Genomic DNA, 13,842 nt, shown 5'->3' on the forward strand with positions numbered 1-13,842 from the left:
ATCACTTACAATAATCTAATTAACCTTCTAGAATTTGTGCAGAATAGGTCCGCTCATTTTGTTTTTCGAAAATATGATCACTCTAGCATTACAGACACAAAAGGGTGTTCTTTCATTTCCATCTTTAAGTATCCTTCATGGCATCTTGCTTTTGTGCTTCTTTCACAAATACGTTTACAGTGCCCAGCTTTCTGCTTTATGTCTGTCTTCCCCATCTTGCACATCACGCACACTACATAATTGCACCTTGGTCATGCGCATTTACAGCACTACGGACCCTCTCAATTCATAAGTGCTCCCACGAGCCATTCGCCTCTGGAATGACCTCCAAGGTTTCATTGCCACTGAATCTGATAATCACATTTCACCAGGATCTCACCATGCACTTCTTGGGATGATATAGATCAGGAGCTTTTTTGTGTTCCTCTTTTTATGCGTCTTCAATGTTCATTTACAACACCCATGTGTATACGTACCTGGAAATTTTTTTTAGATATCAAATTAGTTATCTTACTTTTCTTTTTCAAACATGAATTTTCGGCTAACTCTTGTGTATTGTATAGTGTTTTCCCCTGAAATGTATGAATTTATGCCTATAATTCTGTCTGTTTATTGATGTCTGCTGTTTAAGTCTGTTATTGATTTGCATTTTAATTTTATTGTACTAGCCCCCCTTACCCAATGCCTCAAACAGAGGCCTGTAAGGTACTTTGAATAAATAAATAATTCACGAGCAGGTAGCTTCACGCTCAGGCTACTCACGAAATAGTATGCTGTAGCAAGAATCTTAGTCGAACAAGGGTGGTGCCAAGTCATGTGCAGTGCCTCGGGTATATGCATGCAGCAATATGACAATACCTGCTATCTTGTTTTTGCTCATGCCACATCAACCGATTAATCGCAATTAAATCATTAACAGAAACATTGGAGAGTAAGAATTACCCTACAGAAGGCACTACTGGCAATAAAATCGCTTCCACCGCTAATAGAATGGCTGTTGTAGTGCTATAGCTGACCTGCAGAGGGGGAGGCCAAGCCCTTCCTTATTAATTAAAGCCCCACCACCACCCCGGGCTTCCCCCGACTTAAAGCATTGACTTCAGATACTACACTTCATTATTCAGAAGCGTCCTACTTGCTTCACAAAGGCGTGCGGACAACAGCCTGTTTAAGTTTGCTCGATCAATCCGGCGCATCCATATCTTGCGTCACTACACATCATGCTTGCCGAACGGCAGCATCAAAAGCTTTTTTTTTCCTTGATTGAAGCGATTACCGTAGGCACAGAAACTCATGACGGACGCTACTGTCACAATATAAACCACATAATTCAAACACTATGGCGCATACTCATTCATTTGCAATGAAAATGGCGTCAGAGAGACTTCTGAAAGTGCCCGCTTTGTCCGATGAAAAAAAACAAAACAAAATGTAAAAGTGCGTACTGTCCTGTGACGATGGTAACCTAATCGCATCCTAATGTGAAAGAAGAGAGCCTGCGCGGCGGAGTAAATGTTCAAATGATTACAATACTTTTAAGCATAAGTGTGGCAGCCATGCGCCCTTTCCTCCTCGCCCAATGAAAGGGTCTGTATAATGTCTAGAGTGCTGCGTTGTTACAGAAGCCCAAAGGACCGCAGCTTGTTGAGCCTGGTCGAAACCTATTTGAAGAATGCAAAAAAAGAAAGAAAGATAAACTGTCTAGAACGGTTGTCTCTAAAACCGAGTGCCACATCCACACGTGTTAACATGGGCCACCATATGTGCACCCTTATCCTCATTTATTTTCTGCACATGTTCCCTTAAGCAGTTGTTCACACAATATTCAGTCTGGCCGACATACATCTACCCACAAGACTAGATCATGGTGTAGATAAACCCTCTAGAGCACTTAACTAAGGGCTTCTCATGCTTAATGTAGCAGCCCCATCTGCTTTCACAACAAACTCGAGGGCGCCGGTTGGAAAGCTTGTTGGGCGCAGAAAAAAACGAGGTATACCACAACGATTTGCAACCGTTTTAAGGTTGTGTAACACTTTGTGCACATATGGTATAACCTCCGGCAACAACTTCCGTTCTTGGATCTCTGCTCATACTCTTCGTGCTCCAAGCTTCACTTCTTGCAGCAGAGATTCAGCAACAGCATTGACGACCGTCAAGGGAGAAACCGGCTCCCAAAAGGCAGTCTATTTGGTTTGACAAACTAGACTGCACTTTGTGCGTGCACAATTTGCATAGAGCAGATTCCATGCAAAGCAAACCTACTGCTGGCTTCACCATCTTAGAATGTGGATCATAAGGCAGTAATTGCTTCAAGGAACGAAGTTGATAAGCCCAGCAGATGTAACCAACACCAAAAGACAGCTTTAAATCGAACTGCTGGCCTGTGGCGTCGGGGGGGTTCATGCATAAAGCAAGGCCTTGGCGAGGGCCACCCTACCTTGGCCTTCATTGTTAAAAGCTTCTAAAATGATAGCAGGGAATGTATGATCACCATGTTTGTTTAAAAGCACTGAAAAACCATCAACATACCTAAAAACCTTTAACCCCCCCCCCCCCTCCCCCCATAAAATGTCACATAAAAAGGATGAAATATTAAATGACAAGAGGATATATATGTAGAATCTTTTCCTGCTGTTAAACAGTTGTGAGTAGCACTTGCCTTTGTCTCCCTGTCTTGTGTCTTTTATTATGCTAATTTACTTGTTCAGCTATGCAAAACTAACTAGCCCAACAATTAATTCCTCCAGAATGGTTTTTGAGTTGTTTATTAAATACAAGTTAACAGAGACAGAGCTCCTGAGCTCTAGCAAAAAAATGTGCAACACAGCAAATGAAGTGACCATTCTTCTGGCCGACTGGAACAAGCAAAGATGATGCTTCCAAGCACATAGCTGAGAGTCATGCCAGTGCACCTGCACAGATACAAAGCAAGGTCATCCTATTTATGCTTTGCCCCACTGAACTACAAAACACAGGCAACGACAGAGATGTTGTGAACAGCAGCCATTCATAACTTCAATGGATTGTGCTCTTTGTACCAAAATTCACTAGTATAATTCTTCTCCTGTGGTCTTGTACTGGTGTCACACATTCATTTTGAAGGCCTTCGAACAGATGGTCTATCATTTCATTGGTGAACTAGGCACTGCTACACAGGAAGCTTCGACAGCAGTCAAGTCCATATTCAAACAAGTCGGTGGAATTGCGCAAAACTGTACTGAAATTTCTAAAGCCCTCAAGCAGCGAGCCTGCGTAATCCGTTGCTGGCAGATTGTAAACAATGCGTTCAAAGCAAAAAACAACAGCATGGAACTATTCACCTCATAAAAATAATACTCTTGCATCAACAGCAAGCGTTGGTCCTGTGCCACATTACATATGCTGCAGCCAGCAGTGTGAATGCTGCCAGAGCATGCACTCTTGCAAAACCAACACTGGTCTATGAAAAATGATCATCTGTGACAATAATGAAACTAAAAATGTTACATTATGTTACAAATGTTACAGTATACTTAGCAACTGTACACCAGTAAAAGGCTGGGCACTTTCAGGGATGCAGAATTGTTGCAACAGCACTGCCAAATGCACTTGGTGTTGAGATTATTTAAACCTTTCGGCGATCGAGTTTGCTGTGTAGCAACAACACAACTGTTAGTTTGATGGAATTGCCATTGTGGTTACTAATAGCCATTGGAAAGTGCCTGTGTGCGCCATGGGTATCAATCAAATCTTCTCTATAACCCGCCGTGGTTGCTCAGTGGCTATGGTGTTGGGCTGCTGAGCATGAGGTCGCAGGATCGAATCCCGGCCACGGCAGCCTCATTTCGATGGCGGCGAAATGTGAAAGCACCTGTATACTTAGATTTAGGTGCACGTTAAAGAACCCCAAGTGGTTGAAATTTCCGGAGTCCTCCACTACAGCGTGCCTCATAATCAGAAAGTGGTTTTGGCACGTAAAACCCCATAATTTAATTTTTTTTTTCTATAATGCTATCATGAATGCGTGAGCCAAATAGTATTTCTGTGCACACAGCACAGATCCTACACTTTTAACACTTTCACTGTCAGGTTTCTTTCTTTTTCGGAAATTACGCACTCCCAGCATCATGTTTTTTTCTCGTATGCTATAAAACGAACACAATGCTTTATTTTTGCTTGTGCAGAAATTAAAAAATGACATAGTATATAATGGCAAATGCACTCCAGAAACTTATTGGTATGTCAGCAATGCTGAATGGGTTAATATACTGTCTGCTCTTACCTCTAATGCAGAATTACTATGATTAAATCTAATGGTGAAGCACCGTTTTTATTTAACATCTGTCGCCATAGCAAAATTCCCTCAAACCACAAGTGCTGACCACCCCTCATAAAGGCTGTACAATGCACCAGGACGAGAAAGGTGCTTGCTGTCAACTGGCAAATAAGTTCATCAATGTTGACTACTAGGACTCGGGGGCACTGACCACCATTTTTACTGTAATGAGAGATGTGATATCGCTCAAGAAACACAATGTCGTATTCAAGCATAGGTTCCACCTCTACAGCAGTCTTAAAGCAGTGTGCAGCTGTGGACAGTGCGAAGCAGAGACTATGGCATAGGCTAAACTGTATCCACACATACAACCACAATGCAAGAATGCTTTGCCCTTTAAAGCGGCCTTGAAACACCTTTTGTCAAAGTCAAAAAATGCATTTGAAGTTAAATTAGATTAATTATTTCAGAAATACGTCGCAGAAAAGACTACTTCGATGCGTTCAGCATAAGCGGAGTTACGGGCAATCAAAGATCACCTTTGATTCCCTTCACGATGCTCCTGCTCTTTCTTCAATGTCTTGCATTCCAAAGGCTACTGCAGAGTGGGGTATGCCCACAGCGCTGTGCTCGCTGAATGTCACCATGGCGTGCAGTTCAAATTTGATTTTGAATGTTCACGTAGACGCCACTATTTTTTATTTTTGGTGCCTATGGCGCGTCGCATTGTCCTCCGCGAGCCACAGTGCATTCAGTGAGTGGGCTCGTAGCGGCAATTCATGGTGGCCACGGTACCTATGCTATGTAGCAGACTGCAGCTACATGCAACTGTTGTGCATATGCGAAGCGTTTGCTTTGTGCACGACGAGGCAGGAATGCACGCTTGCGTTCATGTGCTCCAGTTTTTCCGTGCTACATGGTGCGGACCACAGCTTTGTCCTGCACCAGCTTAACCGACTCCAACCACATCCAACTTGTGCATTTTGAAGCACTGTCAATAGCTCAGTACGAAGAGAGGGCTGTCAAGGCGTCTAGGAGCGAGTGCGTGCTGGCAAGCATATGTGTAGTCTGACCTTCAGTTCCACGTGGTTCGACACTAGCCGAGTGTTCAAAACTAATCGAAATTAGCAAGACCAAATGACTAGGACACAGATGAGCAGGGTGGCCAAAGTTTAATTCCTATCTGGGCGGCCGCAGCCGAGTGTGAGCGGACAATAGTCAGCTTCTTTAGGAAGTATGTCATTCTTATTGAAATTTGAAAGAAGATTTTGACTTAGTTATCTGCATCAATAAATACACAGAGTAACAGTAGGAAGAAGCTGACTTATCCAAACACCCTTCTTGATCTATCTATGTCAGCTGCTAGCCCATAGCAGCCATCTATGAAAATCTTGCATGTGACAACATATACAAGCCTCTGGCAGCCTTGAAGCAGGTGAGGAAAAGGCCTTGTTTGAGAAGAGCGTGTTAGAGAAATATGTAACTTCACGCTGTGCTTGCGAGCTCCACGTACGACTGCAAAATTTGGCTGAGAGGTTCACAGCAGAGCAAGCTATCCACAGACTGCATTTTTTTCACCAAACCTGAGGAGTAATTCAGGACTACTTTAGTTGCAACGTATTTGCCGCTTTTACATAGCGATCCACAACGACTAAAGTAGGCAGTGATCCATAATGACTAAATCATTTGGGAAGAAGCAAGCACAGTTAAACTGTAGGCCTGCTGCTCTACAAGCATTATTACAATGCACACTTTCGGAACATCAGTCTTGGTTTGGCTTTGATATGCGATAGTTCTGAATGCCTGTGCAGCAGATGAATACTAAATGTATAAGGCTCAGTCGATGCCCAAGTAAATGCAGATTATGGATCAACCAGCCAAGGCTGCACCACAAACGCTTTCAAAGGTTGGAGTAAAAGCACAAACTTGAGACAAGGACAGAAGAGGCACGACAACACAATCGCTAACTTTCAACAAATGTTTATTTAAAGCAGTACATACCTATTACATGCATGAATGACATGAATGACTATTTAAGGTAGGTGTGAAGTAGTGCAAGTTCTTTTATAGATAATCAGACAGATGGTATGCCGACACATTGTGTGCCCAGTCTGTCTATCATCTCGGCCTCAAGTATTTCTCTTACTAGCTTTTCTTTATTCTCGACTATCACATAAGCTCCCTGAAGATTTAGCTTACAACCGCATGTGCCGACGTGTGGGGCAAGAATACTGTCCTTTGACTTGTGCACATTACCATTATGTTCTCCAAGACGCCATTTAGGCGTCTAGTGGACTGCCTGATGCGGTATTTGCTGCAGCTTAATGGGATTTGGTATAGGGCATAATCAACATAATTTACAAACTTTGATTTATGCTTCTTTGAGCAAGCTTCCAAAACTAGGCTGAAAAGCTTGTTGAAAGGTCGAAAAGCTTGTGGAAAGCTTGTTGGGAGCACTGAACACCATAATTACCTCTGCGTGACCCGCTATCTTTTTGAGATTGTGAGATGTGAATGTAAGGCACTGCAGCAACCTTACATGTTCTATCAGCGCACTCGATGGTGCAAACTTTCCACCACGATGACCTGTAGACTTATTGAACAACCAGCTTTCAACAAGCAAGCTGCCTGGTTCCAGAGCGCCTGATCAATCAAATGTGGGCAAGTTTTCAAGGCAGCATTTTGTAACGTCAAGTTGATAATGCTCCTTTTATGTCTTGCCTCCTCTGTCCCTCTCTCAAGTTTGTGCTATTGCTCAGACATTATGTACCAACAAGCCTAAGCTTCTCTTTCGATCTTTCAAAGGCTTTCGCTGCGACATTGCTCATGCAATGGTGAGAAGTAAAATTAAATAAAGGCTTGCCACATAAGATAATGATCTGAGAAGCATAACACTGCGACTTACCCCTGCTGGACACTTGCTAGTCCAGGTCGTAGAATGGCAAGTCCTCGTCAGACTGGAAGAAGCAAAATGCACCATACGTTTGCTTTTGCATATTTGTGTAAAAGTTTTTAGCATCAGCCTACCTTCACAAGAAATAATGCGATGTTTTCTAGGCATTGCTTCTAAATTCGCTTCACAAGCATGTAATTAAGGTTAGCACATTTAAAAGGGTATTTAAACTTTTTCTTTTTGAACTCTCATACTGATCATGCAGACTGTTGCTGCCATACCTACCTGCTGATCACCGCTTGTGCCACTCCTGCCACAATGGCTTAGAGTTTTGAAAAAGTAAGGCACATGCCTATTAGCTGCAATATGCAAAATGCACAAGGCTTTGACTTTGCTAACAATAAATACTAGTTTTGTGAAATACTACTACGTAAAGGCATGCACTCAAGAGGAACCAATGCACATTCAAGTAAGAAGGCTTTCAGTGTAGAGCATCATGCCAAGGCTATCTGTGAAGCTAGCTTCCACTTGAATTTCCAGCACACTGGTTCAACTGTCAAAGCCACATGGCTTATTCATGGGAAACAAACTTGTTTCTTGGGTCAATCTCTTAAAGCAGCAGTGACAATTGTAACATGTGCGTGAAACCACTCTTTCGAAACCTATGAAAAGAGTATGTTTCAAAAACAATTTCACCAAGACAAGGTGTGCCGTTAAGGATGTTACCTGTGTTTCTCGACATGCACACTAAACAGTTGATACTTGTGTGCCAAATTGGTGATCAGTATTTTGTTACAGCAAAGATGCCGTGAGGTAGAAAACAGAAGTAGACATGAAATCTCAGTCATTCATTACATGTTGACTTCCAAAGCATGTGAAGGTTGAACATGAGAGGCATCCAGTAGGCTCTCATGTCCCCAAGAACTTTCATGAACTGTGCTCCAAGATGTGAAAAGTGTTCCACCTACTTGAAGAAACCTTGCCCCATTATCCAAAAGCCAATAAAGAAAGAAATGATTCAGGGCCCGCTCCAGTGCTTGCATACAAGCTGCAGGTACGCTTCATGTTCCCCCAAGGCAGAGTCCAACATGTGTGGTGTGTCATCACCAAGTGCAATTATTGTGCATGCAACTGCGACACTGTCACTTTAGGCTGTGTTGCACAAATTCAATTTGGAGGCTTATGCCCACACACGAGCTTATGCGATTCCCTCAGACACACCAACTTGTTAGGTGTTAGCAATAGTAGCCATCTATTAGTCTACTGATCCAAACTCTGCTTCATGTGGGCAACTGTTCAGTCCAGCCCATGCACATCATCTTGTGCCTAATCTCAGATGTATTCTGTGGGTATAAACACTAAGGGCGAGCTTCTTTCAACAACTTGCTGCCTGCCACCCTTACCTGCTGAGCATAACTAGCGCTACTTCGTCTGATCAATTAAGCTGTCGACTGAAGTTGAGACTCGGTGCCAAGTCAAGCTCTTTTTGGAGTGACCATATAGCACTTATGAAACCGAGGAATCGCCTCAACAATGATGAGGGCACACAGCTGGGCAACCCGATGGGCAGCAACTTTGCAGGTGCCATTCAGAATGACACATATATGTGAAAGAGTTATATTATGGGATGATGCAGAGGATTGCTGCCATTTGTGAAAAGTGCAATGCAAAATTTTTATGGGTTTGAAAAAGCAATTTCTTTCTTAGGAGAACTGCAAACTGCTCTTTAACATTATGCAGAATGCCAAGCTTGATTCTTTTGCTTTATCACAAAATGTTTCGACCATAGTGTCTTGTTTCTAGTGGTACTGCTGAATTGCATCCTTCCCAAATATCTCTTTGTGGCATTTAAAGATACTCTTTTTTTATTTGCCACTGTCAGTAGGCAAGAGCCAGCCCAACCCTGTCTTTAGCTTTAGTGGCTGAAGTTCCAATTATCCCAGCTCTCTTTCAGATCAATAAAATTGTCTCGCATCATTACTGCGTACCCAAATGCTAGATCATTTTCTTTACAGTTCCTCCAAAGAGGCAACACATGTACCGCTAACGTCCCTTACTGATAAATATAAACCTGATAATACTACCAGTGAAGCAAAGGTACAGACAATTACAGACCGGCTGCAGTGAGATTCATTAAGTCAAACTTTGATGTATAATTGCAATGACGCCAATAGATATCAACTATGTAACAAAAAACAGTGCCCATAGATCAGAAGACATCCAGAATCAACACACGTCAGATTTTTATGGGAAGAGGTCCCAAGAGAAGTACATCTGCTTGATAAAGGCTTCCTCAGCAGTACATGCTTCAAGCTCTTCAGGTGACTTTTCAACGTTGACTTTCCCAATGTAATGATGTCAATTGCCTTCTAGCATGATGGTTAGTGGTACTCTGCTTCAGCTGAAGATACTCGTTGTGTTAAAGTCACATGGCTGAAACTTACCTTTCATTATGCATTTCTAGAGCTAAGGGCTCAAAAATAGAGCCATAACAGTGGTGATATGAACAATCTAGGAAGGGGGGTGGGGGAGGGGGGTGGTACAGCTTGGTTGCTTGATCTGGCTTTATCTAGCTCGACAATGGCAATGGTAATTAAAGCTAGCCTGTCATTAGTGGCTGTGGATACACCACATTGCATCGCTTAGTAACATTCTGAAAATAAAATATCAAGGATTGTTTCCTGATAGACAGCAGTGGGGCCCGTTGATTTGTCCTCTCTGACTGCCCAGGACTGTTTGAGACTGCTTTCAGGCAATGAGTGTTGCAAGCACAGCATCTAGGGCAGCCCCGGATACTCCAGGATGCCAAATTGAAGAGATGCAGTGTCTATGACATAGCCCTAATGCAGAGTTTGTTACTTTCAATGTTTAAAAGTTGCCCTCGACTCCAGTTCTCAAGGAATTCAAGGAGTACACTTCTTTTTAAGAGTTTTGAGGGCCCTGGTACTCTTTTTCTAAATTCAAAAATATTGAAGGCATACGAACCCTGTAAGCATGGCTTATACAGTGAAGACTATAAAGTGTTACCTCACCGCCTTTGGCAAGAACAGTTTATTTACGGCACTACATGAACGGCACAGCAGAGTGCTTTTTGCTCGAATAATCCAAAAGCAGTTTGGTACAGCGAGAAGAGAAAAGCCCCAGAAAGTCCACCCTATTACTCCATATATGCAATCTCTGCACACGGTACGCATACACAGAGACACAGGAAAAGTCGAATTTCAAGGTGGCGAGGTACGAAAGAGCGCAAAACAAAAGCAGCACTGTTCTTGCCACCATCCATCCTTGTTGATATCATTCAAAGGCCTTATCGCTCTTCAAGATGAGGTGACATCCAAGCTTCAGATCATAGACACAGCCTCCCCTGACAAAAAAGTTTTACAGAACTAAGATATGACCTGATATGTTTTGTACCACATGAATGCACAGGTGATGAACAATAAGCCTAAGAGAGGCAATGTAAACAATATGCACTGTAATATGGTAGCACTGGCTGCCCGTGTTTTTTTACTGTGATGTCCTCTTTTTAATTATTATTTATCCAATGTTTCTACATTTGGTCAGGAGGCATTATTCTAGGGTGTTATTCCCCCAAATTAGTCTCCCAAGTGTGCTTCAAAACATAGCGAAAACAGTTACGAATTAAACAAGCTTCACTGTGCAGACACCATAATGAAGTCATAAATAATATTTGACACCGCATCAACCAAGCACTATTCAAAACACAAGTTTCCTGCATGGTTTAATAAGTATTTCGGCCAAGTACAATGACAAAGAGTGAAGTGACAAGATAATGTCAGCTTTGCATAACAGTTTGACGAGCTTGTAATGGTCTTATAACAGTAAATGGTTGTATGGGAGGGTGCAAAGTTGGAAACGATAAATTTTGATTGTGATTGTCTAGTGGGACACATGAGCCAATCCAACTTTTGAAGCCCCCTCCCATGCAGCCCAACAAGACACCATAAGTGTCCAGTAAGTGCAGCCCCAAATGCAATTCTAGCACATGAAGTTTGTCTGGAAAAATGCAAGCCACAGAATAACAAACTATATAATATATGCCACTAATTAAGGAGGACCATATAAAGTCAACGGGCCATGAAGCCAAGGAACGCATAGGTGTAATTAGCTATGCTTTAAACTGAAATGTAGAAAATAAAAAAAGGGAAAATGAAAAGTATATGAAAGTGGCCGAAAGATGACTTGTTATCTTTTCATTCGCTTTAATTTTCCCTTTTCCTCATTATATTTCAGATTTCCAATTTAAGAACAAGAACAGCTTATCACCCAACCGTCATACATATAATCTCGCTCTGACCACAGCTTGAAAGTTGGTGTGCTGTTTTCACATACTAAACTTTGTAGTAATGCATTCATCCCTAGCACAAGCAAAGATTGGAACCACCTTCCCGCCACCGTTGCAGCCATCCTGGATACCGACACCTTCAAAACCACCATTCATGAAATGCCACGTTGAATGCGTCTTTGCATCTTGCACAATTTTTTTTTAGTGTTCCCCCACTTCTTTCTGTAATGCCTTCGGGCCTTGAAAGTATCTTCAATAAATAGGTAAAACCAAAGCTAATTACCCTTATGGCTTCTTTGGCTGCATTGCCTGTCGGATTTATAGGGTCGTGATTAGCAAAAATCTAGTCCCCTTTTTTCTCTTAGTCTTACTAATCAAGTAGAGCATAAAACAACTTTTCTGCTGTTAGAAACATAGTAAGAAGCAGCATTCAAGACGTTGGCAAATTGACAGCTATTTGTAACATGCTTCTACCAAGCTTTTATTTGTGCTGCAATCATTCCCAAATTTTTCACCTGTCATCTGAATAGGTTCCAGGTTCAACATAAATGCAAAACCTGATGCACATTTGATACTCACTTGTGAATTGGTGTCTCTTAACCAATATGGAAGCCTGTTGGCTGCCCCTCAATGTGCCCTGTGCCTTGCACTGTTTCAAATGTTAGAATGATGCTTTCTGAATAAGGCTAAGCCATTATTTGTTTATGGCTGATTTTATGCTCTAATTGGTTTATTGTTAATGTGCACAGGGGTAGGGGGTGGAGTGTCACTTAACAAAACATAGTCATGCACTAAAGTGCAATGTGTGTGACCGGCTAGTTGATAATTTATTATAAAAATAGTGCAACAGTGGACAGAGGACGGAAGGAAAGAACGAACACAGGCACTGTGTTTGTTCATCTTTTCTCTCCATCCTCTGCCCACTGTTGCACTGTTTTTATAATGGATTGCTAAACTGTAGCTTCACAAGACTTTACAGACAAACTTGCATTTTCCACAGCGTGATTCTTGAACAATGTAGAGGGCCAATTCTTCCATGGCACTGCACATGAGTGCCGCTAAAGAATGAAAAACACAGAACAGCTTCAGCCTTTTCGATGGCGAGGATGACTGAGCAAGAGAGTACAAGGTCAGAGATATGCACAGTACAGAAAAGTCTGCTGACAAGAGTGGCCCTAGTGTATACACTGCTCCACACTCACTGCACTCGTATTCCAGCATACCAGTCCAGCTTCTGCTCCAGCAGTGTCTCCCTGCACATACTTCACTTTTGATTTTGGCGATATACGTGCTGCTCCACCATGCCTTACCTGAACTGACCTGACCATGACTATCACAGAGGCGGCTATCCAGTTTGACATTCTGCAGCCCAGACAATAGACTTTGGTTCATCAAATTGGTAGCCATGAATACAAGGCAAGGAGCAATATCCTTCAGAATGTACTAACAGTTGTAACAGCGCACCCAAGACAAGGACAACAGATCTAAGGAATAAAACGACGACACAGCGCTAACAGCGCACTAACAGTGTTTCACCTTCGAAGAGCACTGGAGCAGGATATGCATTTTGATGCTGATAGCTAAAACATGAGTGTTTTTGTTACTAATACAAAGAAATGAAACAACTTACCTCTGTGAAAATTGTACAAGCAGCACAGACGGCCTGGTTTCTCAAGAATAAACAGTCATATCAGGTTCGTTACATTAAGGCTTTTCAATTCTGTCAGTGCTCTCACGAGCAAAGCTTTCAGCCTTTACAAGAAACCACACCATGTTCCGCTCACCAAGGTGCAAATGATGTCATGGTCATGAGAGAACACTCGCTACTTGTTTCATGTACTGCAATGTGTGAAGCCAGTGTTTCATGCACTATGGCTCCATAAAATTTCACAGGCAGCCGACGCAGGTGTGTGCGTGTTAAGAAGCAACCATAAAAAAATGTTCTAGAAAGTTGACACAGTAGATCACAACTCTCATTACTGAAGAAACTATATCCAACAAGGAAAATAGCGAGAACAACATTGTAGAGAACATGGAGTAAGAAAAAGCAGGGTGTTTAAGTAACAGTGGAAAATGTCAAATAATTCGGCAGCAGTTAAGTAGACCATAATGTCAGGTAACTGCAGAGTGATATTGTATCTTTCCACAAAGACACTTCAAGACATCATTCAAATGTGGGGTCCTCCGCTGTGGAGCACAACATGACAGTCTGTTCACCATCTGCAAAAAATTGGGTAGGGGTAAGGGCAAGCAATGTCCTTGTAAGATTTTACACAGTGAAGTGGACATCCAGAGCAGTGTCTGAACAGTGCCAATGCAAGAGGAGACGAAGCATCCGTATGATGCCGAGGATGAACGATACAAGCCACAGGTGCAGACAGCAGC

At 42.3% G+C, this 13,842-nt stretch overlaps 1 protein-coding gene across 2 annotated transcripts in view; it reads right to left on the reverse strand.

The window, feature by feature from the left end:
* Positions 1 to 2,752: 2,752 nt before the first annotated feature.
* LOC126525524 (uncharacterized) overlaps positions 2,753 to 13,842 on the reverse strand; it is a 47,093-nt gene continuing 36,003 nt past the window's right edge. Inside the window, exons 7-8 of one of the 2 annotated variants that reach the window (XM_055067723.2) lie at positions 7,164 to 7,215; positions 2,753 to 2,915 (exon numbers count right to left, since the gene is read on the reverse strand). In XM_055067723.2, coding sequence (XP_054923698.2) covers positions 7,180 to 7,215 — 36 coding nt within the window. In that variant the 3' untranslated portion in view covers positions 2,753 to 2,915; positions 7,164 to 7,179. Of the gene's footprint in view, positions 2,916 to 7,163; positions 7,216 to 10,186; positions 13,678 to 13,842 lie in introns of those variants that run through there. The other variant, XM_050173420.3, reaches the window with a different exon arrangement.

The sequence above is a fragment of the Dermacentor andersoni genome, chromosome 8 (assembly GCF_023375885.2).
Source record: "Dermacentor andersoni chromosome 8, qqDerAnde1_hic_scaffold, whole genome shotgun sequence".
Lineage (NCBI taxonomy): Eukaryota > Metazoa > Arthropoda > Arachnida > Ixodida > Ixodidae > Dermacentor > Dermacentor andersoni.